We start from the raw sequence: 26,521 nt of genomic DNA, 5'->3' as shown, positions 1-26,521 counted from the left end.
TCAGCACCCGCTACGCGGGACAGCCTTGACCGCACGCTTCCTGTCACGCACCCCAGGTGACACCGCACTGGTGCGCACGCTGGGGCTATCCCGATTTCTCGGGCCCGGCAGGTCAGAGGGCTGCTCCGGGACATGAAGCGAGGCCGTGCCCTCGGGACATGTCACCGGACCGAAGGATCTGTTTAAAGGCGGATCAGGCCCGTATACCTGCGGCCGGGGGCGCTGGCTGGCACAGCGGTAATCCCCACGACCGAGCGAACACTCCCCAGTTACTGCCATCTCCTGGGTAGGAGCCGGTAGAGGAAAACGCTGCCAGAGGTCAGCTTTGATCCAAGGACCTCCCACACCAAACGTGAACGCACTTGCCAACTGCGCCACAAGGGTGGTCACCATTACCGCGCCGTGCTGGTGGCCTGTGTTTTCCGTGTCATGCGGGGGGGGGGGGCGTTTTCACGCGACCCACTCTAACTTGGCTCCTGGGCCACGTATAGCGACACGCGGTAAGCGGCAATCGAAAGAGCGTCAAATAATGACGGAAACACTTTGTTTAGTTTTCAGGTCAGGTCAAAGGTCAGGTCGCCAGAGCCCAGAGGTCATCAAAGGTCAAATTTAGTCCATTTAAACAATTTTGGAAACTGCCAACGGCTATCTCGGGAACCAATAGAGCTACAGCGACGCGGAAAAGCACATTCGATAGCCATTTTACAAACCTTTCTGAATTCTGATTATTGCCTTCATAATTGACCTCGGGACGGGTCCACGGTTTAGCCTCCAGATGGTAAAACTCCAAAAATATCAATATCTGTTTTTAAGAAAAGCGTTTTCTGCAATACCTTTTGCCTGAAGACAGTGACGAGATTTATTTTGCCAGCATCGTGTTTTGCCAGCAGCCCTCGAGACGCGTCTAAAGAACTATGCGTTGCCATTGAAATGCCATTTTAAAAATTTGACCTCAGGTCAAGGTCATGACCTGACCGGAAAGGGTCATGCTGCATATCAATCGATCCGTATCGTCGAGCTGAACACATCTGACGTAGTTTCACCGCTCTAGCATATTTTTATCAAAAGTTATAGCCAAAAAACTGCTGTTGACCGTTCATGGCCTGAGATGACCTCAGGAGCATACAAAAGAGTCACAGGTGCATTTTTCCTATTCAGTGTGTTTTGGTTAGGTACCTATGAACCGATGTTTGAGAGGGCATTGAACAACATTCGTCCAAAAGAGGCGCATTTCATAGTTTCTCCCATTGACTTGTAATGGAGAGGTCGCAAAATTGACCTTGCTTCTTTCCCCGGGCCTGTCCCACCATCCCTCCCTCCCTCTGTTTACTGCGCGTGCCTGTGCAGGTCTGAACCAAAGGTATTACAGGTAAACGTCCCACGAGAATCCGTATATTTTACGGCTGAACGTTTACCTACCTTAGGTCAAATCTGAGATAATTAACAAGAAAGAGCAAAAAAAGAGGTATCGATTGCGCTTTGCTGCGGCGCTGTAGCTCAATCTCTTTCTGAATCCTGACTTATGCGCCGCTTTGTCAAAAAATACCAAAATCGACGAAATTTGATTTTTGGTTGTCTGGTGACCTGACCTTCGACCAGTTCGACCTAACCTTAACAATAACCTAAGTAGTTTTATAATAGTTTTTGACGCTCTTTCGAACGCCGCCTACTGCGTGTCTCGACGTGGCCCACAAGCTGAGTTAGAAGTGGGTGCTCGAACACCCCCAGCAGGTTCAATTGAAAAACGCATACGCTGGGGGCGGTACCGCACTGCTAGGCGGGGGCGGCATCGCAATAATGGGCGGCACTGCGCCTGAGGGGTACCACTTGCATTGAGAAGTGGCATTGTACGGTGAAGGGGCGCAAATTGAGGGGCGGTATCGCAACGAGGGGTGGCATTAACGAGGCTGCCTTATAAGAAACACTTGGCACATCCTAGCCCAGCTCGGCGCCGCCTGGCTGCTGCATCTTGAAAAAGGCCCTTGGTGTCGATGAGAAAGCCCCATTGTCAAATAATTACCTAGCGTCAGCCGTCAGTGGTTTCAGGAGGGGGGGGGGGGGCGCTATCGATCTTGAATGGGGCGGGGCGCCATTGATCTCGGATGGTTCGATTGGGATTTTCAGAGGGGCGCCAGTGGTTTCATAGGGTCGCCATTGATCTAGGATGGGCCGACTGAAGTCCCGGTTCAGGTGGGCGCCAGTGGCTCTTGAGGGGCGCCAGCGATCTCTGATTGATGTGGGGACTGTGATCTTTAGACTGTGTTGAATGCACCATTGGGCATGGATGGGGCCACTGTTACCTTCAGCAGGGCGCCGCAGCCCGCACGCTCTGGAGGGGCGCTTTGAGCTTGGGTGGGGCGACTGTAGTGTCAAGGGGCGTTGTCTCGGATGGGGCGAATGTGACTTTCAGAGGGGCGCCGGGTACTATAAGAATGGTGCCAATGGTTAAAGAGGGTTGCCATCGATCTTAAGATGAGGCAGCTGTAATCTCCGTTTAGATGGGCGCCAGTGACTTTTGAGGGGCGCCAGCGACCTCGGATGAGGACGACTGTGATCTTCAGAAGCGCGCCGGACGCTCTGGAGGTGCGTCGTTGGGCTTGAATGGCGACTTTAGTCTCAATCGGAACAACTTCAGCCTCAAGGGGGGGGGGGGGCGCTAGTGGCTCTTGAGGGCGCTATTGATCTCGGATAGGGCGACTGTGATCTTGAGAAGAATGCGGGTGCCTTAGAGGGGTGCCAGTGGTTTCAGGGGTGCCATCGATCTTGAATGGGGCCGATTGGGGCAGCTGTGAACTTCAGAGGGGCGCCGGGTGCTCTAGGGGGCGCCATCAACCTTTAAAGGGGCGACTGTTCCGTTCAGCTGGGTTCCGTTCAGCGTCCAGCGGCTCTTCAGGGGCGCCATCTACCCTGGGGATTCGGAATATTCTGTTTTCCGGAGGGGTGCCCTTCATAATTGGGGGGGGGGGGCTCAGGTCCTAGTTGGGGGTGTCCTGTAGAACATTCGGGTGTCCAGGCACCCCCAAAGAGATATTGAGTTCGATCCCTGCCTTCACATCACTCTTTAATTCATGTTCCCTCTGTAAAACGGCATCAGCCTAGTCGGCGCTAATCGGGGCGCCATCTGGGCGGCTGGGCGGAAAGGGGGGGCATGGCCTCCATGCCCCCCCCCCTGAATACGCCACTGGAATCGAATATAATCAGCGGTAAGAAGCGCGATGTAAAGACGGAACGGTCCCGCCCCGGCACAGTCTACAATTCAGGCGGCGCGTAACGGCTAGCGCCGGCCGCCGCGCCGTCGCGGCGGCAGGATGTTTGACTTTACACCGCTCACGGGCGTAGGAACGTCATGAAAAGTGGGTGGGCCACCCTGCCAAGGGGCCTCCTTTTCCAGGGGGCCTCCTATTTTCAGGGACCTCCAACTTTTGCCTCGTCCTGCTGGCTGCTTTCAAGTATGACCTCCAAATCTAGCTCCTGAGATCGGGCAGATGTACCCAGGGGCGTAACCGCTTAAACGAACAGTGCGGAAAGTCCGCACCATTATTAAAGCTTATTCCCCCTCCGATTTTTTAGAATCTATTTGCCGCAAACGGCGCATGACCCCTGAAAACCCTTACACAAATGTCTTCCTCGTTTCCCAGGTGCCCCCATTAGCTTCATAGGCGCCCTCTTTGGCATATAAGCGCCCTATAGTCATCAGAGACATCCCTATGCCGGGGGGATCCAGGGCGTCGCAAGTCCATCTACGACACGTCGCAAGTTACGACACATATGCCGTCGCAAGTTGTGTCGTAGCGGAAAAGGAGGGATGTTGAGGAAAGAGGGGTTTGTCGGAGGATACGACAGAACGTAGCTGCGACGAGGCTTAAATACCCGCTTTACTCGAGAATTTAAAAGGCTACAGATCAGCTGATCCCGTAGTAAACATCAGTAAGGTCGAAAACTCTATCACGCATAAAGGAACATTCGCCTTTCTGGTTTGCGAGCTTATGAGACAGCAAGGTCAAGCATGTTCTCTGATTCTGAAGCTTTGTATTAACTGGGTGACTTGTGGTTGCTAACGCTCACGTGGTTTGCCATAAAATTTGGGATCGATCACAGGAGATTCGTGGCTATAGGGCATCTAGAATCGATGCTTTAGAAGAAATGAGTTCCGAGAGTTTGAGGTCACAGAGAGGTAAGAATTTGTAGATGGAGGTCACAATTGGAGGTTACAGAGGTCATCTGGGACACGTCAGGTCACAGAGGTCAGCTTGGGGTCATCACAGAGCTCAATTGGAGACCACGGAGGTAATCTGAGACACGTCAGGTCACAGAGGGCAACTTGGGGGCACGTCAGGTCACAGAGGCCAACCTAGGGTCATCACAGAGCTCAATTGGAGGTCACGGAGGTCATCTGGGACACATCAAGTCACAGAGGTCAACTTGGGGTCATCACAGAGCTCAATTGAAGGTCATTGGGGCCATCTGGGACACGTCAGGTCACAGAGGTCAGCTTGGTGCCATCAGAGAGGTCACTTAGAGGTCACAGAGGTCATATGGGACACTTCAGGTCACAGAGGTCAACTAAAGGTCATCAGAGAGCTCAATTGGAGGTCATCTGGGACACGTCAGGTCACAGAGGTCAGCTTGGAGTCATTAGAGAGCTCAATTGGAGGTCACGGAGGTCATCTGGGACACGTCAGGTAGCAGAGGTCAACTTGGGGTCATCACAGAGCTCTATTGGAGGTTATGAGGGTCATCTGGGACACGTCAGGTCACAGAGGTTGGCTTGGGGTCATCATAGAGGTCACTTAGAGGTTACAGAGGTCATATGGGACACGCCAGGTCACAAAGGTCATGTTGGGGTCACCACATAGCTCTATTGGAGGTCATGGGGGTTATCTGGGACACGTCAGGTCACAGAGGTCAGCTTGGAGTCATCAGAGAGCTCAATTGGATGTCACGGAGGTCATCTGGGACAGGTCAGGTCAAAAAGGTCAACTTGGGGTCATCACAGAGCTCATTGGAGGTCATCGGGGTCAGCTGGGAGTGGGACACGTCGTTTTTGGAATTGGGAGAATATTTTGGGGGATGCCCCTTGCAACGTCCAAGACCGCCTTTCTGGATTCGCCAGTAGTTGCTGGAATGGTGTTAGGCTACTTCATATCCCCGAATACCCCAATAAATGTGAATATAACATATTATGCACCATTTTCAACACTCTCGCTGGCACGGATTGAGGCCTCATAGACGACCCGTCAGTTCAAGCTCTATAACTTGCGTTAGCGTCAACGGATTGCAGCCAAATTTTCAGGATCTAAAGTTTAAACAATTTTACACCTCTCATGTAAATTTCGTGACCATGACCCGAATGACCTGTGACCTGTGACCTCTTCCTCAAGGCAAGGTCAACTTGCGACACAACTTACGACTGCTATTTCAAATTCGTAAGTTGTGTCGCAAATCAGGCTATTTGCGATAGACTTGACTACTTAAGTAACGCTACTCATCGATTGATCCCTTCAAAAACGACTTACTACACAACTTGCGACACGTCGCAGCTACGACGAGGCTTACGACGCTCTGGATCCCCTATGGCTATATGTCTTGGACAGTCGCCCCGTTGTCGCATACAATGTGCGCTTATCATAGGCGTCTCTCTTTTATGGACACTTGAAGGCGCCTCTCTTTGCCATGCCGGCGCCCCTGTTTCTTATGAATGCACCCCCATGGCATTGATCAATTGCAGAGCTCTATTGCATGTGGACGCCCATATATGTAGGCCTCAGAGGCGCCCCTCTTTCGTATTGAGGCGCCCCTATGGGCTTTATAGGCGCCCCTCTGTTGCACGTAGGTGCCCTACTGTCTCAGAACCGCTCCCCTTTGGCATGCAGACGCCCATCTTTCGTATGGAGGAGCCACTGTGGTTCTTAGAGACGGCATGGTGCTCCCAGACGCAGATGGGGCTCTCGGAGTCGACATTGTGGGACTTTCAGTCGCTGATGGGTGCCCGCCAGATGTGGACCCTCGGAGACGCCGGTATGGGGCCCTCAGAGATGCCGGTATGTGGCCCTTAGAGCCACCGGTGTGGAACCCTCAGATACTTCAGTGTGAAGCCCTTACAATTGCTGGTGTGGAGCTATGAATGCGCTGGCTTAAATTACACAGAGGCCGGTACATGGACATTAGAGCTCAGTGAGAGCTTGTGTGGTGCCTTCAGTGGCCTTGTGGAGCCGTTAGACATCAACATGGTGCTCTCAGGAGCCGGTGAGTCCTCAGAGTCACTGGTGTGGGGCCTTCAGAGCTCGATACTGGTGTGGGGCCCTCAGAGGTGTCGGTGAGGGTCCTTCAGATGTACCTATAGAGCTTTGAGATGCACAGGTGTGGTGGCCCACAGAGGCGCCGGTGTGGCGCCCCCAGAGCCACCGATATAGGGCCCTAAGAGACACTAGTATGACCCTCAAAGGCGCCGCTGTGTGGCGCTCATAAACACTGTTGTGGAGCCATCACAGGCGGGTGGAGCCGTTAGAGGCCGGAAAGGGCCCTTAGATGCCTACAAGGAGCCTTCAGAAGCCGGCATGGCACCCTTATGGGGATAAGCGTGTCTACTTAGGAGCCCTTGAGGTGCTCTCATGAGCTCTGTGGGGCCCTACCGAGCCGAAAAATGACCACGGCCAGTTGCCGCCGCATGGCTCTTCGGACTATCATTCTCAGGGGCCTCATCTGCCTAGTTCAAATAGAAGGCCAAGGGCCTCTCAGACCATCAGTCTCATGGGCCTCCTCTGGCTAGTATAAATAGAAGGGCCTGTTAGACCATCAATCCTAGGGGCCTCCTCTGGTTAGTATAAATAGAAGAGCCTCTCAGACCATATCTCAGGGGGGTCCTGTGGACAGTAAAAATAAAAGGGCCTCTCAGACCATCAGTCTCGGGGGCCTTCCTAGAAAAGTGCAAATGTGGATAGAGGGCCCCCTCAGATTCATTAGGAGTGGACCTCTCTGACTATCAGTCTCAGGGGCCTCTTGCCAGTATGAATATAAGAGCCTCTCAGACCATCGGTCTCAGGGGCCTCTTCTGACTAACTAGTGTGTGGATAGAGGGCCCTCCCAGACCACCGGTTTCAGGGGCCTCCAGTGGCCAGTTATATGAACAGAAGGGCCTCACAGCCATCAGCCTCGGGGGCCTCTTCTGACTGGTGTGAATATGAGGACCTCTCATACTATCATTCTCAGGGGCCTCCTCTGCCTAGTGTGAATATAAGGACTTCCCAGGTCTTCAGTCTCAGGAGACTCTTCTGACTGGTGTGGATTGAGGGACCTCCCAGACCGAAAGTTTTGGGGGTCTCCTGTGGCCAGTATGAATAGAAGGGCCTCTCAGTCCATCAGTCTCATGGGCCTCTTCTGCCTGGTGTGATTATAAGGGCCTCTCAGGTCATCAGTCTCAGGGGCCTCTTCTGACTATTGAGGATAGAGGGGCCTCCTCTGACTAGTGAGGGTAGGGGGCCTCGACTAGACCGCCAGTGTCAGGAGCCTATTCTGACTAGTGTGGATGGAGGGGCCTCCAAGACCACCAGTCTCAGACCTCTGACTAGTGTGGATAGAGGGGCCTCCCAGACCGCCAGTGTCAGGGGCCTCAGTGTGGATATTGGGGCCTCCTCAGATCCACTAGGGCCTCTCAGGCCATCAGTCTCAGGGGCTTCGACTGACAAGTATGAACAGAGGGCCTCCTTGGATCCATCACGGCCCCTTGGAGTCCGTGCGTAGGGATTCGTGGAACTTATTTTTACCGAGTTTGTTTATTCTGGAAGGTGACGACGTCCTCTCAAATCGAGACTAGGGGCCTCGAGTAAAAAGTGGGTGGGCCAAAACACATGGTTGGCCCCCCCACCTCGAAAAGTGGGTGGGCACTTGCCCACCTGCCCCCCCCCCCTGTTCCTACGCCTATGACACCGCTATTACCTAGGTACTAGAAAAGTTGTGAACCGATTTTCTTATGTTTTGCACAAGAAGATCCGCAATTCAATTCTGGACAGTAGCCAAAATTTCACATTAATATTATGTTTGCGGCGCGAGTTATTGGCGAAAAACAGGAGGGGTGGGCGAAATGCGCTCCCCTTCCACTGCGCGTGTTAACCCGAGATTTGCTGGGGGGGGGCACTTTTTTTCGCCGGACCATAGCGAAAAAACGCCGCGCCACAGGCGCGCCAAATTTTAGGTACCTGTAGGGAATTGATTGAAGTTTATTGTGACAAAGTTAAAAAAAAAATCAAGCGGAAAATTTTTGAGATATCGAGGTTTTAGTGACGTCATGATTTCTGAGTTTCCGACCACAAACGGCATATGTTCAAAAAATCATATAAAATCACAGAATGGACAAACAGACATGTCGTAAACGCCATTAGACTGCCAATACCATGAACAATCAAATGGCTATCTTCGATTCTTGATTATCGTTCCGCATTTTCCAAAATATTGAACTGAAGCTTGCCAATTTCTCATGACTACTTCACGACCATGATACATGCATTTCTTAAATTGAACTTCTTGAGCCAAACACGTACACATATGATAGAATGAATGTCACCATCGTATTCTACGCCCCAAATTACCCATTAAACATGTGTCACAGGCTGCGAATATCAGTTTTGCTTTTCGGGGATATGTGCCTACCCGGTTGACCTGACCTTGACCCTGACCTATGCTTGACTGACCCCTGCATGGAGCTGACACACTTGTAGGCAGGGTTGTGCTCGACTAAAAAAAATTGCCGACTCAACTCATCATTCAACTTCAGAAAGCCCTGACTCAACTCTGACTCAAACAAAGAGCTGATTTTTTCTCTTGACTCGACTCATGACTCAAGTGGCTCAATGAAAATATGAGTCGACTCAAACTTGACTCAAATTTTTTGTTGAGTCAAGTGAGTTGACTCAAAATTGACTCAGATAAAAAAGTTGTTGAGCGGGTGGGGGGGGGGGGGGGAAATCCGGCAGCAGGGCCAGGGCAGTTAAGCGGAGGGGGAATGAAAAGCTTATTTCTAGAAAGTTGAGTCAGCTGACTCATGTTCCTAAATGTTTGACTCAACTCAATGTCAAAAGTTATGTTACTGACTCAACTCTGACTCAACTCAACGCCTTAATATTTTTGTCCGACTCAACTCTGACTCAACTCAACAGCTCAACATTTTATCCGACTCGACTCAAATCTGACTCATTTGAGTCAGAGTTGAGCCAAATTTCTGACTCGACTCATGAGTCAAGCACAACCCTGCTTGTAGGCCTTATATGATGGATTTTGCACCGTTTTGACAGAGTTTATGACGAGAGGCGCCCATTGCGAAGTCCTGAAGTCCATGCTACTGAAAGTCCGATTTCAGGTGTTTGACCTGACCTTGACCCGACCTGTGACATCAAAATTCAACTTTAAAGTACTCATCTGAAGCGTCTCGTCGCGTTCTTTCGTTGATTTGCCGCCTCGTGCGTTTCGCTGAGCCTATTGGTTCTCGAGTTATCGGCTGGGGGCGTTTAACGCCCCCTCCCCCCAGCAAACGGTGGGTGGCGAAATACCCCAACAACTGCCGGGTGAAAGCTCATAAACCTGAATTCCTCGAACAAATGTCAACAATTCCAAATTTCTAATGCACCATATTTTTATGGATGATCCAGTTTAGCGGAATTGAATTTTCCCTCATTAAACACAAATACAGTGGAATCCGCTTAATAAATCTTCGGATAATAAATCCAGCCGCTTATTATGGCCGCTTGAGCTGTTCCCGGATTTTCTCCATAGATAGGGGAAGCGGGGGTAACACCGCCCCCCTAAGCTTTTCGCGAAAATGAGAGAATATGTGTGAAGTCTCTTGGTAGTTATTGTCTTGGTTACAATATTTAAACATTTTCTCACGTGTTTTAGGTACTAATTTTGCATGCTGCTAAAAGGTTTTCATGCATCACGACTTTTAAAAATACCTTGCATATTTGCCGCCTACAAATTGTGTGGGTAACCGGGGTAACCCCGCCACCGGTGTTAATGTTAACCCAACCCATCCCTATGAAAGCTTTTCATTGCTCAGAGATCGCGTGCGATGAGTTTCCTGTCGGTAAGTGGTGATTTTCGTAAACAATCGGTAATGGACACCTAAATAGGTATAGGTTCACCAGCTGTTTGCCAGTTTTATACAAATGGCAGTGCTTGATCGGGATGCATGAAAAAATATAAAGTAAAAAATAAAATAAGCTGCTTGTTCCCGACTTGGGAACATCTACGAACATAAATAAACGCGTGTCTTTGGAGTTCATCACTTATCACGCTAAGAACAGAAAACACCACAACCTCAATTGGGGGAGCACCGCCACGGGGTGGCGGTGTTCCCCAACTAGTATAAACACAAGCAAAAATCGCCAGCGGCAAGAATGTACTAGACGGTTCAAGCAAACCTATCTTCCTGGAGAAAGCCGATCAGTCATTGTTCGATGTAATCAAGTAAATTAAAATGAATCTCTACTTAAAGACATTCAAAAGTGTTCCCAACTCATCGAATTTTTATAAGAGAATGTGCACTTTTGTTTAAATGCCCACATTGAGCTTCAATTACACTGAAACATCGGAACACAAATCAGAAGACGCTTACCTTCGTGCAATTAATAGGAAATAACGGATTTTTACACTTTACAGTTTATACTTTCCCCGCCAGATGGGGTGGCGGTGTTTCCCACAGTGGCGGTGTTCCCCCCGCTTCCCCTACCCATAGTTAAAGGGACTATCCCACCTTCTAAAATGTTGTTAAAACCAGTTAAATTGTGCCCGACTTTATAGATTGGATGACCAGGAACACGGTTCTGGCATTTATTTTTCATTAGACATCTTAGGCTTCCCATATTCCAAACACAAACTTTCAAATATATGACGTCACAGTCCAAAATTATCTCCTTCCCCAGGCCACATTACTGTCATAAAGCTGATTCTTTTTACTCTGTAGGCACCACAACAAAGTTCAGACCAAGTTTTAAGCGATTTTTCAACGAACAAACCCATTTAAATCAGAATGACTAAACGAGGTGACGTCACACTAACGGTCGCTCCATGTTGAAGATAGGGCCTTGCGCAAGGCCCATTTTCAAACGAAGGGAACGAATTTCTTCAACGCCATGAGGCCGCGGGGGTTGCAACCTAGATAGATAGTGGTTTCTGAACCTCGCCGCAAACTTGGCCATCTCAACTCAAACCCCATGTTAAAGGTGGGATAGTCCCTTTAATAAATCCGCTTAATAAATCCACGCACTCCGCTTAATAAAGCCACTTGGGAGTTTCGAAATCTGCAGAGACGTCTCCCCACTAGAAATGTGGCATCCAACCCGCTCCCAAAGAACCGCTCTGGAGCAGCGGTCTGCAGCAGTTGGAGTTCTAAAAAGCAGGGTTGTGCTCGACTAAAAAAAATTGCCGACTCGACTCATCATTCAACTTCAGAGAGCCCTGACTCAACTCTGACTCAAACAAGGAGCTGATTTTTTCCCTTGACTCGACTCATGACTCAAGCGGCTCAATGAAAATATGAGTTGACTCAAACTTGACTCAAATTTCTTGTTGAGTCAAGTGTGTTGACTCAAAATTGACTCAGATAAAAAGTTGCTGAGCGGGGGGGGGGGGGTGAAAAAATCCGTCAGCAGGGCCAGGCCTAAGTTGTTAAGCGGGGGGAGAATGAAAAACTTATACTATATTGTTTCTAAAAAGTTGAGTCAGCTGACTCATGCTCCTAAATGTTCTTGACTCAACTCAATGTCAAAAGTTATTTTAATGACTTAACTCTGACTCAACTCAACACCTTAACCCGCGCCGGGCCGGGGGGTGTTTGAACACCCCCCTTGCGGTTTTTCGCAGATATCTCAAAAACGGCGGCGCGGAGCGCCGCCGTTTTTGGCACACCTGTTCGTGCATCTTTTCCGCACATGTTGTGAAAATTTCAGACCCAGGTCACCTTAGGTCAGGTCACCAGGTCACGCCAAGTGACCTCACCTCAGAAAAAATAAGAATGCTCGTCATAGCTACACCGACTGACCGATTGCCTTGAAACTTTCAGCGATTGATTAGAGCAACACTATCTATAAAATGTATATCTCGGAATTTTGATATCGGTGACCTAAGGTCAGGTCAATTTTGTGGCCTCTCCATTATAAGTCAATGGCAGAAAATAGAAAAGCGCCTGTTTTGCACGAACGCTATTCTAGACACTCTCAAACATCGAGATGTAGGTAAAATAGACACACTGAACCAGAAAATGGCAACTGTGACCCCTCGTTATGTCCCCGAGGTCATCTCAGGTCACGAAGAGAATCTAACAGTTTTTCGATGATAACTTCTGATAGAGGCGTGCTAGAGCGCTGAAAACGCCTTAGATATGTTCGGCTCGACGTTGCGGATCGACTGATATGCAACACGACCTTTTCCGGTCAGGTCATGACCTTGACCTGAGGTCAAATTTTCAAGTTGACCTTTCAAGGTCAAATTATAGTTCATTCGACGCGTCTCGATGAGAGGAACACGATGCTGGCAAAATTAATGTCATAGCTCTTTTGAGTCAAAAGTTATTGCCGAAAAAACGTTTTTCGTAAAAACGGCTATTTTTGGAGTTTTTGCCCTCTGGAGGCTAAACCGTTGACCTGAGGTCAAATCTGAGAACATTGCTCAGAAAGGTCTGTAAAAGGGCTATCGAATGCGCTTTTTCGCGGCGCTGTAGCTCTATCGGTTCCCGAGATAGCCGTTGGCAGTTTCCAAAATGTTGAAATAGTCAACATTTTACCTTTGGTGACCTCTGGTGACCTGACCTTTGACCTGACCCAAAAAATGACCGAAGTGTTTTCGTCCTTATTTTTGACGTTCTTTCGATTGCCGCTTACCGCGTGTCGCTACGTGGCCCAGGAGCCGAGTTAGAAGGGGGGGGTGTTCAAACACCCCCCGCGGCCCGGCGCGGAATTTCAGAGCACCGGCCCGGCGCGGGTTAATATTTTTGTCCGACTCAACTCTGACTCAACTCAACAGCTCAACATTTTATCCGACTCGACTCAAATCTGACTCATTTGAGTCAGAGTTGAGTCAAATTTCTGACTCGACTCATGAGTCAAGCACAACCCTGCTAAAAAGATAAGGATTTCAGGGCTTTTTGGACTTATAGAGCGCAATCACCATGCACCTCAAAGAAATGTTCCCGGCAAAGTAGGCACGCTCGGCTATTCCGTTGGCATGGCAGGCATGACGGCAGTGATCGCGGATGGATTTGTTGACTTAATTGGTGTGATAGCTGTGCAGTGTACGCTGGTCACTTTCAGGGGCATTTTTACGGTCGCAGGTTTGAAGGATGTCCAGCCCTAAAAGGCACGCCTTTATAAATTATACTGCGTTACAAAAGTCCAATTATTGGGGGCAAGGTGGCGCGGACCCGGCGACCCGGCGACCCCACTAGTGGCGGAGACCCTGGTCACTTTCATTGGAATAAGTAAGACGATGAGGAATGTTAGCCAAAACGCTTGTATTGCAGAGGAACGGACCGTGCAGCTGCAAAACATGCTTTTTTGATGAAAATAACTGACTTCAGTTAATAAAGCCACCGCTTAATAAACCCAAAACACCTTCTCACCAAGGTGGATTTGTTAAGCGGATTCCACTGTACCCATTCTAATCTTTGGCTATGTGAAATGCCTAGCGTGAGCCTAATTATCAATGGCAATTAAATCATTAACCCTCGCCGGCACAGAGGGGGGGGGGTTGATGCAACCCTTCCTTAAGGTTTTTCGCAAATAACTCGCGTAAAAAGTGGCCGATCGCGACGAAACTTTCAGTACCCTCGCATTGATCAATTTTACACCTACTCTGAAAATTTCATGACCCTGACCCAAATGACCTTTGACCTGTAACCTCTTTTCCGAGACCATGTTTGGCTGGAATCGCGATTCGGCGTATGTCGGCTCGCATTAGCCGCGCGTTTGCAAGCTTTTCGTGGTTTCAAACATTCAAACATGTGATTTGATGTTGCTCCCATACATTAGGGTGGGTTTGAAGGTCACCTGAAGCTCAGGTCAGGTCATTGACCTTTGGTGACCTCGGGTGACCTCGGTTCACTTTTTCGAGTTTTACATGTTTCTAGGCTAGTTTTTGGAGCTGAGTTCGAATTAAGCAACCATTTGAATATTTACGAAGTAGTTTTGGTGCCTTCGTAACATGTTACGAAGCTGTCAGAGGCAGTTGATACGTGTTACAAATACCCGTCACAACCCCTTCCGGTTGACCTGACCTGACCTACCCGACCTGGTCTAAATGCTTAAAGACATCATCTCTGATCAAAACTAACACGATATTCGTAATCAGCACCCCGGAAAACCACTAGCAGCCACACTTTACGACTTTCTAACAGGTCCCGATTTTCCCGGTTTTCGGGTCATTGACCTGACCTGGAACGTCACCCGATGACCTAGGACCTTAAAATTGGGTATCATCGGCTTCCTCTCGTGACGGGCAACACCCTCGTTTTTTCCGCGAAGCTCTAGCTCGATCAGGGGCCAAACGCGAGGGGGGGGGGGTGTACCAACCGCCCCCCCCCTTGTGCCGTCGAAGGACGCAAAATGGCCTGTGCGGGCAAGGGTTAACCCGCGCCCCAGTGGCGGTCTCAGCCAACTTCGCCCTGGTGGGGGGGGGGGGGCATATGTTACCACCCACCTCTAACTAAAAAACTAAGAGGGCTAGAAAGACGCGGTAAAAGGCAGTCGATAGCTCTCAATGCGTACGTTTGAAATTATTTCGGTTATTTTTCACCTTAGAGCAATATTGGGGTCACCAGAGGTCATCAAAGGTCAAAATTTGCCAATTGTCATTATATTTTTCAGAAAACATGCCGCTATCTCAGGAACTATGGTAGCTAGAAAAACGCATGGAAGAGCAAACGATAGCTTTTGAACTCTTCTTTTGAAAAGGTCATTATCAATATTGACCTCAGGTCAACGGTTTAGCCTCCAGAGGGCAAAAACTCCAAAAATAGCTGTTTTTACGAAAAGTGTTTTTCGACAATAACTTTCGACTACAAAAAGCCACGGCATTTATATTGCCAGAATCGTGTTTCCTTCGCCGAGACGCGTCGAATGAACTATAATTTGACCTTGAAAGGTCAACTTGAAAATTTGACCTCAGGTCAAGGTCATGACCTTACCGGAAAGGTCATGTTGCATATCAGTCGATGCGTCTCAACAAGACAAACACAATGAGACCATCCCCAGCGTTCTATCTCTTTCCAATCGCGAGTTATTGGCAAAAAACTGTTTGTAGCCTCAAGTGACCTCGGATGACCTGTCTAGAGGCTATCAGCAAAAATTGCACCTTGGTCATCACGAGTGGACTAAATCATTGTGATTCTGAAATATTTGGACTGTTCCGATGCGTACACACGGATCTAGAGGCATTTTCATTTTTTCTCCATTGACTTGTAATGGAAAGGTCACGCCACTGACCTGACCTTAGGTCACGGATATAAAAAATCCGAGATATACAAATTGTAGGCGCCCATAACAGCATGCAATCCACAAAGTTTCAAACCTTTTTGACAAACACTGCAGGCTGGACATGATTGCAAACTTTTTTTTAGGCTTGGTCAGTTAACTTGACCTGGTGACCTGACCTGACATGACCTGGGGTCAAAAATTTCACACATTGTCCAAAATTGATGTACCAAAAGCTACCCCAAGCGGCGAGGCGCTACGCGCCGCGGTTTTTTATTCACACGCAAAAAAACGCGACAGGGTGGTAACATATGCCCCCCCCCCCCACTGGGGCGAAGGTTAAATGAATTCACCCACACATGTGCACTTAACACGATTCTAAGAAATTAATTTATGGATCTCATCCCTTTGATTTTGACGCCATGGAAACATGTTATCTTTTATTGAGTTATGCTAGTGTGATCACCTATATGTATATTTTGAAATGATACCACCAACCAGGAACCACACAATTGAAAAAATAAGCATAGGCATACTTGCATCAGTACCTTGAGTCATTGACATCACTGTAATGCGGCTTAATTGCCCTGCTGACTGCTGAGTCCGAGTCGGAACCTCAATGGACAATGCAGCCCTGGTACCCATTTTCAATAAAGCTGCATACACGATAGAGCCTGGATGAGGTAATGGCTATTTTTCCACGCCGTACGCGAGCACTTTTCTTCATCCATGACTGGTACGAACATTACGCCACCAATTTGTCTTGCGAACGAACCGGCTCATGAGCAATACGACAAAAGAATGCGACTGAGGTTCTATTTCTTTGACCAAATCATTTTCTTAATTGTCCTAAAATAACAGATCAGATGCTAGTGTGGCGTACCAAGACATTGACAAATTGCACCAATCTGGTCAGAGTGGCAAGCTGCCTCAAACCAATCGAAGCCTAATAAGGGATTGCAGCAATTATGGCTCATTTCATTGACGAAGTACGATTTCGACATATCGATTGAATGACTCGTCGCGCGGTGACCGTCGGAAAAGAGACCCTAACAACCGAACCAGGCGGCACTTCAGAAGTCCGTAAAGCCTGATGGGAATCGGGTGAAGTGTGGCGCCTCCCAAAAGGTTTTGACTGAATAAGTAATTGTCAGCCAGTTTTGGAATAATCGAAATCGAAATGCTACCTGAGACAACTACAGCAGCATTTGTGTCTTGGTGAACTAGTGGTAACTCACGCCCGGGAGTGTTCAGCAGCTCAATTTGGACTTCAAAAGACGAAGAAAAGAGGAAGCAAGGAGGAAGTTAGAGGGAGATCCTATCCTGCAGCGAATTTGGATATTAGGCGCAAATCAAGATACTAGACGGACGACAAAGGAAATTAGGACAGAAGTTGAGTTGCGGCACGGCTGTGGTTTCGTTGACATTTGTCGGGAGTTCCCGCGCGTTCGGTGTGGTGCGTCAGGCGGAGGTCCACCCTCCCCGCGCTGTCTCCGGAGGTCATGCAGTCCGCGGCCGCCGCGCTGCTGCTGCTGGTGTCCGCCGCGCTCGGCGCCGAGCGGTTCGACCGCCACCAGGACCTGGAGCCGGTCGCCTGGATCCACCAGCTGTCGGCGCCCTCGCTGATCAGCTGCACGACCCTCTGCGTGGCACTCTCCTCCTGTGGCCAGGTGAACTGGGAGAGCGCCGATCGCCTCTGCAGGCTGGCCGAGTCGACCGCGGATGGCGGCCAGCCGCCCAGTGACGCGCCGCAGCTGACCCTCTACCGACCCGCGGCCGCTGCGGTGACCACTCCTCCGCCGACCACAACTCCGCCGACCACCACTCCGCTGACCACCACTCCAACTACTCCGGTGGCGAGCAGCCTCGTGGACGGCCGCTACTACTGGCACGCCGTCTCCTCCTCGGCGATTGGCTACGACGACGCCCGCTCCCACTGCCAGGGCCTGATGTCGGGTGCTGACCTGGCCAGTCTCCACACGCAGGCCCAGCTCGACTTCCTGTGGGCGGACACAGCGCGCCCGACGTCCCTGGAGTTCATCGGTGTCACCTACAGCAATAGCGGCGGTGTTAGAAGACCGAGAAACCCAGACGGCGCCGACCTGCCGTTCGACATCACTGGCTACATCACGGGCGGCAGCGGCTCGCGTCTCCTGCTGCCCGCCAGCCACGGGACCGGGGAGCTGCAGCGGTCGAGCTACAGTAGCACCACACTGACACACATGGTGTGCGAGTCTCTCACCGCTCCTCCCAGTGGCGTGGCCGTCACCCCGCCCAGCGTCTAGCTCCCTCAGCTCCTCAGAGCAGTGGCCGTCACCCCTCCCATGGGAGGGGTGACGGAGACGTTGCAGCGTCTAGCTCCCTCAGCTCCCCAGTGCCGTGGCCGTCGCCCTGCCCAGTGTCTAGCTCCCTAACCTCCCCCATTCTCCCCAGCTGCCACCCTACCCGATAGCGCCTAGCGCCTAGCGCCTAGCTCCCTCAGTTCCCCGGTCTCCCCAGCGGCGTGGCTGCCACCCCGCGCGCCTAGCGCCTAGCGCCTAGCTACCTCGCGTGCCGGCATACTTTACCCAGTGGTATAGATCAAACTAGCGAGAAATACTGTCAAATTTGTCCCGCACAGTCTAATAAGAAATGGTTGGTTTATCAAGACTAGTATGTAAGTCGGAAACCGTACAGCTATAACCTGTGGTGAAATACACGCAAATTGCATTTTGGTTTGTTTATTGATGTAGGAATGTACCTACATCTAGTTAATTAAGTGGCTAATAGTTACTATTTTAGTGAAGTTCTTATGACATAGGCCTACTATTGGAGTAGGTATTGCACAGCAAGCACGATTTAATAGCTATTCACTAGGTGCGTTAAATTCGTCCAGGAAATGCTATTAAACCAGTATAGCGCCTTTTGGGGCGACTAACGTAGCGAGCGAGGGGGTGAGTCTTGCACGTGCAAAATTTCGAGGGGGTACCTCCAACTGACTTGTGCACGGCACCCTACTGACTGGTCTCTAGCGATGTGCCAAATTTGGGCACAATCGGCCCAGCCGTTCTCGAGATCTGGAAGCGGCACCCTGCACGTGCGCACGTGCAAAATGGGTCCCAACTGACTTGTGCACGGCACCCTAGTAACCGGTCCCTAACTGTGTACCAAATTTGAGCGCAATCGGTCGAGCCGTTCTCGAGATCTGGAAACGACCCCTGCACGTGCGCACGTGCAGCGGCACCCCAACTCTGGCACAATGGATATGCAGTGCCTAGTGGGTGCCTACCTACATGCCAACTTTCAGCGCAATCGGCCAAGTAGTTACCGAGATATTGCAACAATTGCAAAAGTGACACCTCTTCGTTTTGCACGTGGCACGTGCATAAGGGGTCACCCACATGCATCGGGAATAGTCCAATACTTGGTAGAAGGAATGAAGCTACCCTACAAAAATTACCGCATGTAAATCGGTCAAGTGGTTGCTGAGATATAAGCCTCGCAAAAGCGTCCGCACGGCCGGCCGGCCGGGGCCGCTCATACTAAGAAATTTCCGTTATTCTACAGACTCCGCTCGCTTCGCTCGCTCCGTAATGAAGAATAAATGCACACTTTCTAGTACCTACTTTGTGATTGTGTCTATAATTAGGTAAATGATATTGGCTGCAATAGAATTAGGCACTAAAATATACTTGCTATGAAAACATGGCAGCCGCTTTATAATCGTGGAATATTTGTTTATTCATCTCGAATTGCAATCAATATTGGGACGAGATCGAAAATAAACGAATAACTCCTCGCCGGGGCTTTTTATCGCTGCGTGCTGCGGAGTGCTGGGGTTGTCGAGACTCCGAGTGCCGCCAGTTCTTCCGGGCTTGGCTCGAGAGCACGGAACGAAGAGCGACTGTTCATCGTCAGAATAGTATGGCTTGTGATAATGCTGATCGAGTGGTAAGGGGGGGGGGGGGAGGGTCGCTATGGTGACAGTTGTGATCGTCCGACGGGAGCTTGTATAACTGGTGACGGGGCTAACCCTGCCGGAGGAGGTGTCAATGCTACTGACCCTGTCCTAAGGGATATTGTGACGGAGCAGTCCCTGTCCTCAGGAAGATAGGAGTGGTCACTGTGGTGACGATGATACGGACGCTGTCCTCAGACAGGATGGCGCGGTTGGTCACGGAGCTGACCCTGTCTTCCTCATGGGGCGGCTGGTCACGGAGCTGACCCTGTCTTCCTCAGGGCGGCTGGTCACGGAGCTGACCCTGTCTTCCTCAGGGCGGCTGGTCACGGAGCTGACCCTGTCTGCCCTCAGGGCGGCTGGTCACGGAGCTGACCCTGTCTGCCCTCAGGGCGGCTGGTCACGGAGCTGACCCTGTCTGCCCTCAGGGTGATGGTGACAATGATACTGACCCTGTCTGCCCTCAGGGCGGCTGGTCACGGAGCTGACCCTGTCTGCCCTCAGGGCGGCTGGTCACGGAGCTGACCCTGTCTGTCCCCAGGGCGGCTGGTCACGGAGCTGACCCTGTCTGCCCTCAGGGCGGCTAGTCACTGAGATGACCCTGTCTGTCCCCGGCTGGTCACGGAGCTGACCCTGTCTGCCCTCAGGGCGGCTGGTCACGGAGCTGACCCTGTCTGCCCTCAGGGCGGCTGGTCACGGAGCTGACCCTGTCTGTCCTCAGGTCGATGGTGACAATGATACTGACCCTGTCTGTCCTCAGGCAGGATGGCGCGTCTGGTGACCGAGCTGGACATCCAGCAGTTCGCCATGGACGGCGCCGTCTGCCTGAGACGCGTCTTCTCTGAGCGCTGGGTGGACGCCGTGCGACAGGGCATCGAGGCCAACAAGGCGGCGCCCAGCCCCTGCGCTGAGTCACTCAAGGTGGGTCATTGGAGATTCATGGGCGACATGTGGGGGTGCTTACGGGGAATAGCTCTACTTAGTCGGAAATGATGCTACTGAAGAGGTACCGAGCGAAAATTACTCTCGTTTAGGTCATTACGATATAACAGCTGATATGCTTCCACTATTTTTTCTTTTTGGGATAAAATAATGTACGGAAGAAACGCAAAGACTTTGCACTAAAGAACCTACAGCTTCCGCTTGAAGCACAACTTAATTGTTTTCTAAAGCATGCGCACCTCTGTCATTATGTGATGTCTGCATAATCTATCAAGGCTGGCAATCATGCTCGGTAGGTAGTACAGCTTAATTTTTTTTAAATTTCTGCAAATGCAATTTGCAAACGTAGGTAATACGCACCCGAAGCTAGTTTTGATGTTGTCTGTCGAAAACGCTTAGTAATGAAAATACTAAAAGTTAAGTCTATTTTTGTAGTAACGAAGTCTTTCTGATGAAAAGTTAGGTATTGCTTCAATTAATTAACAAAAAATAAGATGATAATTTCATATTTTAGGTTCATCGATATAGTCCGACCTACTGTACGTATTTGTGCGCATATATAACCCGGCAGTTGCTGGGGTATTTCGCCACCCACCGTTTGCTGGGGGGGGGGGGGCGTTAAACGCCCCCAGCCGATAACTCGAGAACCAATAGGCGCAGCGAAACGCACGAGGCGGCAAACGAAAGAACGCGACGAGACGCTTCAGATGAGTACTTTAAAGTTGAATTTTGAGGTAACAGGTCGGGTCAAGGTCAGGTCAAACACCTGAAATCGGGCTTTCAGTAGCATGGACTTCAGGACTTCGCAATGGGCGCCTCTCGTCATAAACTCTGTCAAAACGGTGCACAATCCATCATATAAGGCCTACAAGAGTGTCAGCTCCATGTAGGGGTCAGGTAAGCATAGGTCAGGGTCAAGGTCAGGTCAACCGGGTAGGCAAATATCCCCGAAAATCAAAACTGATATTCGCAGCCTGTGACACATGTTTAATGGGTAATTTGGGGCGTAGAACACGATGGTGACATTCATTTTATCATATGTGTACGTGTTTGGCTCAAAAAGTTCAATTTAAGAAATGCATGTATCATGGTCGTGAAGTAGTCACGAGAAATTGCCAAGATTCAGTTCAAGATTTTGGAAAATGCGGAACGATAATCAATAATCGAAGATAGCCATTTGATTGTTCATGGTATTGGCAGTCTAATGGCGTTTACGGCATGTATGTATGTCTATTCTGTGATTTTATATGATTTTTCGAACATATGCCGTTTTTGGTCGAAAAATCAGAAATCATGACGTCACCAAAACCTCGATATCTCAAAAATTTTCCAACCGATTTTTTTGAAACTTTGTCACAATACACTTCAATCAATTTCCTACAGGTACCCAAAATTTGGCGCGCCTGCGGCGCGCCGTTTTTATGCTATGGCCCGGCGAAAAAAGTGGGGGCGTTTAACGCCCCCCCCAGCAACTCGCGGGATAATGCATGCACCATGTGTTTATGCTCATTACTCGTTTGATTAACCGTGGGCCTCGACAGTCCGCTGACACCTTATGTCGGAGTCGATCAGTGTCGTATGTGAGGGACACCGACGCGACGGTCGTCCCCTCGAACCGAACCGGCCCCTCCCCTCCCCTCCCCCTCGGTACCGTGTCGACGATCCTACTGACAGGTGACATATAATTTATAAACAGCACCGACCCAGTCCTTCAGTCCTGTATTCCAGAGCGCTGTTGGTGCAGATTGGTCACTGACAGGCAGACGGCGCCCGCGCCGCCCCCCCAGCGTCACATTTGCCCCGACCTGAGTCAGCCCTGCGCAACCGCTCTGTCAGCCGCAGTCATGTTTGATGCGATTGTTTTAAAAACATTGAATAGCTGGCAATAGTTCATGATGCAACGCCGTTCCACACAGGGTGTTGACAGCGAGGGCGCCTACTTCAACGACTACTGTAACTGGGAGAAGATTCCCCAGTTTCGAGAGTATATCACGGAGTCGCCGGCAGCTGAGATCGCCGGCAGACTGATGGAGTCCCAGGTCAGCTCATATCAAATCTGTTTGTCAGTTAGTGCTCGTTCTGCGGTCGATCAGCTGCAATCCATACCAGAAGACCCAATGTAAAACGTCGTTTTTGAGTAAACATGCGATGCGTGATTATTCAGTTACTTTGAAATACCTACTCAGTAACAAACTTATTTCAATGACGAGAGGTGCCATTCAATAGCAATTGAAAATGGAATTATTACGTCTTATTATCGCGCCATTGATGCTGACCGGTAAAGCAACATGTTCTCAGGTATCAGCCATTTTTTGATAAGGCAATATGTCCTCAAGTGTCGCCATTTGACTGGATAACGCGCAATGTCCTCAGGTATCAGCAATCTACCACGAGCACGTGCTGACGAAGGAGCCGGGCACGGTCAAATTGACGCCGTGGCACCACGACCAGAGTTACTACCCCATCGACGGCACAAAGGTGAGGTGAAAGAGACGGAGCACCGTCTCCGTCCCCTTCCGCACATATAGACTCAGCCACAGACCGTCATTATACCTCCCTTCGGCGAACAGCGGTGCGCAGCGCACAGTCACGGTCACGTACCGTCCGTCCAGATTATTGTCATTTCTGAGAATGACCGTGTCCTGTTTTCAGTTCCTGCCTATGTGTGCAATAAGTGCACCATGCATGTGTGCTTTATGCCCCATGTCCATTTCCTGAAACAACAGTGCGAAGTTGGTTCATATTTCAGCCGTTTTGTGATCAGGGCTCCAGCTACGTAAACTTTCTCTTGGCTCAAGGTTCTTCACGATCGTTATGATTCATTTCTGACATAAACAAATCATATATTTAACTATCAGATTTAGTTAGCTAAACGTAGGATGTTTGTTAACTGTTCATAACTACCAGAGTCTTAGATGACCGACTCAGTACCCGCTACAGATATTGGTACTCTCCCCAGTGGTTAGTTTACACTGCATCTGTTTCAAGGAACTTGCGCATCTATTTAGGTCTAACAACAACATGAGCTCCAAACTCTGAAATAAGAAAACAGTGAACAGGAGATCGGGTCCCAGCCTGCTTTGAACGGTTGAAATAAGGTCGTGCCCCCGGATGTCCCAGCCAGTCACTGTGAACTATATGTATCTCCACAGAGGGCTGGTGGAATGTCCTCGACCTATGTTTACGGACATTGCCTAAACACAGTGTCAGTACCTACCGGACTGTATCCTTTGTAGGGCTGGTTTGGCCTTTCCAGTCACCCGAAATGCCCTAAGCTGGATCACTCGTCTGAAGGATACCTGCACAGCCATTCCACCATGCAGTGCCTGGTGTGGTTTGTGTGCAGTATCTTTGGATTGTTTGTGCGGTATCTGCAGTATCTGTGGATTATCTGTGCGGTATCTGTGCAGTACCTGTGCAGTAAGGTCCTACTGTCTGAGGGTGACCGGTAGCTTCGTGCTCCGCAGGTGTGCAATGTCTGTCCTGTCTCTGAGGTTGTGCAGTGTCTGACCGCTAGCTGAGTTTGTGCAGTACCTCCCTGCTGCCGCAGGTGTGCAGTATCTGGATGCCGGTGGACCCGGTGCCTCTGGAGGCGGCCATCCAGTTTGTGCGCGGCTCGCACCTTTGGAGTTCGTGGTTCTACCCGCGGAAATTCGCCACTGGCCGGCGCTACCCGCCGCTCTCGGAGAGACCGGACGCCGCCGCGGGGGAAGGCGGTGCCGAAAGGGTGTACGAAGACGTGCCTGAGGAGGATATCGAGGCCGGCAAGCACGAGCTGCTCAGCTGGGCTGTCGAGGTCAGTCAGCGCGGCGTCCGCCTCGAGCCATCATTAGTTATGGAGTCTTGCGCTGTTCTTAGGAACACGATTGCTAATAAATTGAGATGACGCATGGTCGAAGGCAGTTCAATGTCGAAACGGATTGTTATACGAATATACCTATATGCGCGTTTTTTTTTTTTTTTTAGGCATTCAGGCTTAGTCCAGCCACGGCGTTTGTGTCTGTTTTCTGGCCTTTGTGCTGAGTCCAGCTAATCCCGCTCTGTTTCTCCCCTCAGCCGGGCGACTGTATAGTGTTCCACATGAAGACGGTGCACGGTGCGCCCGGTAACACCTCGGTGACGACACACAGACGCGTCCTCTCCACTAGGTGGTTCGGTGAGCGTGGCGATATATTTTTTCTTGTTCATACATGACGCGTTGTATGAGTTAACATGCGGCTTTCGAAATTTGATCGCTATTTTTACGAGGGTTTCGTTATTATTTTTTTTTAAAGAAAATAATGTTTGGTTCGTAAAATATTTTTTCCCACCTTCACCATTTTTTTTTTTAATATTGGATATTTCACTTCAAATCCGGCATAGTTCAGCCCTATTTTTGGGTGAAATATCAACCCTATTTTCACTCTCCGACTCGGCGTAGAACCTATTGCCGTCACTCGTCAGTCGAACACGATCTGACGGCCCCGCCGGGTAGAGGATGGGGCCCATTACGGCTAGTTTGGACCGGCGCGGCGCGGCCGGCGGTGCCCGATCCGCCGAATACCGGCTCAGTTTCCGAGCTCGGTCGGCTGCTGTTGTTTACAGGCGATGATGCCGTGGTGGCCAGTCGGCCCTGGGACGTGTCACCGCCTCTGATGGCGCCGCTGCGGCCCGGCGACCGCGCCGCCTCCGAGCACTTCCCTGTCCTCTGGCGGCGGGACCAGCAACCAGAGGTTTCGTTCAAGACCGGCAGTGTCGCCGAGGTCATCAAAGCAGCCCGCAACTTCCAGCTCTGAGCGTTATTGCCGTTCAAGAAAAATGTTTTGCAAAAATATAGGAGGGCATAATCCAGGCAATTATGTTGTTTATTCCAATGAATTGGCTATCGTTTTGCTAGCAACTGGCCGGAGCTTAGCTATTGTTACTTAGGATGCCTTCCGACCGATGTTGAAACTCATGGCTCCAATCAGAGTCGAGCGCCTCGAGCGGTACCTTTATATGTATGGTATATTGTGTGTAGGGTTAAGATAACTCAACTATGCATGACTGTCTGGTGCTGAGATGTTCAACTGCCATCGTTGCATTGGGGGTTTGGCCTTCGGCGGACACAAGTTTTGTAAGTGGTCTCGAAACTCCCTGGTATCTTGGGTTGAAAAGAACACCTTTGTTTAAAAGTGGATTGATTTATCTATCGGTACCTTATTTGAACTGCGACAGAATATAACATATCAATGACATGCATATGTACTGGTCCACTCAATAACTGTGCATAACAGCTATTGCCGATCGCTGCATTTACGTTCTAACACGTATCGCATGCCTCGTATAAATATGTAATAACATGCCGGTCATGGCAGTAACTTTAAATGAGTTTAGAATAAAACATTCACGTTTCCTGCCATGCTATTGACAATTTCATTGTGTATCTATTTCCTGTTTTATATAATACGTTGATAAACGTTGGTACGTACTACGTGGAACGATGAGGGAAGCCATTAACTGTTAGTGTACGCGGGTGCCTCATGTGCTGGTGGCATTTCCTTCCGTTGTGAAGGAACGTCCGCTATCATGGGACACAATTAACGTGGCCCTGTGGCACTGTCAGCGGCTATGGCCCGTTTAACAGCCTTCCCCGCCGTCCCATTACTGAGAGAGCGGCCCCCGGGCTCTGTGTCTGCCCTCTCCCGTCATCCTCTCCGGGGCGGGGGAGGGAGAAGTGACCGCTGGATATGAACAGACCCCTCATTACCCTCACCCACGTGAGCTACTGCGCGGAGGGGGGGGGGCGGTCGCACTCGGTCCCGCAGCTCTGGTGGTCACAGTGCTGTGTCATATAGAGCCCTCGGCTACGGCCCCACCCCTGACCCCGACCCAGCTGCTGTCGATCCAGACACTGCCCAGTAGGCATCGTTATTCGATAACCACCTAAGCAAGCCAAGGAAGGCAAATAAAAACCAGGTAACAATCCTAGATAAACCAGAAGGCCAGCGACGAGTAGAAAAAGGAGAAACCAACAGCATGAATCAATTAAAAGACAAAATGTGGAACCAACAAAACGAGTGAGCTCCTACCAAACTCCTATCAAAGACCAAACAAAGAGCAGCACAACTAAACCAGTGGAGGCAAAGCACTGAGCTGAGTGGCCGCGAGCTCGGTCTCAAACCATACAAATGAATCGTGGAAGGAGGGACAGAGGCCAGAGGCCGTC

General features: G+C 50.1%; 1 protein-coding gene across 2 annotated transcripts in view; it reads left to right on the top strand.

Moving 5' to 3' along the window:
• The window catches only part of LOC122392996, a 33,720-nt gene extending 7,917 nt beyond the window's left edge, over nucleotides 1–25,803 (top strand). For both annotated transcript variants that reach the window (XM_043388437.1, XM_043388438.1), the window contains exons 2-7: nucleotides 20,153–20,313; nucleotides 22,251–22,373; nucleotides 22,708–22,812; nucleotides 23,885–24,130; nucleotides 24,391–24,490; nucleotides 24,919–25,803. In XM_043388437.1, the coding sequence (XP_043244372.1) occupies nucleotides 20,158–20,313; nucleotides 22,251–22,373; nucleotides 22,708–22,812; nucleotides 23,885–24,130; nucleotides 24,391–24,490; nucleotides 24,919–25,109 (921 nt within the window). In that variant the 5' untranslated portion in view covers nucleotides 20,153–20,157 and the 3' untranslated portion in view covers nucleotides 25,110–25,803. The remainder of the gene's footprint in view (nucleotides 1–20,152; nucleotides 20,314–22,250; nucleotides 22,374–22,707; nucleotides 22,813–23,884; nucleotides 24,131–24,390; nucleotides 24,491–24,918) is intronic.
• Nucleotides 25,804–26,521: the final 718 nt, after the last annotated feature.

The sequence above is a fragment of the Amphibalanus amphitrite genome, unplaced genomic scaffold (genome assembly GCF_019059575.1).
Source record: "Amphibalanus amphitrite isolate SeventyFive unplaced genomic scaffold, NRLGWU_Aamphi_draft 000511F_arrow, whole genome shotgun sequence".
In the NCBI taxonomy this organism is placed as follows: Eukaryota; Metazoa; Arthropoda; class Thecostraca; order Balanomorpha; family Balanidae; genus Amphibalanus; species Amphibalanus amphitrite.
The sequence above is the reverse complement of the archived record's forward strand: the minus strand, read 5'-3'. Positions and strand labels throughout refer to the sequence as shown.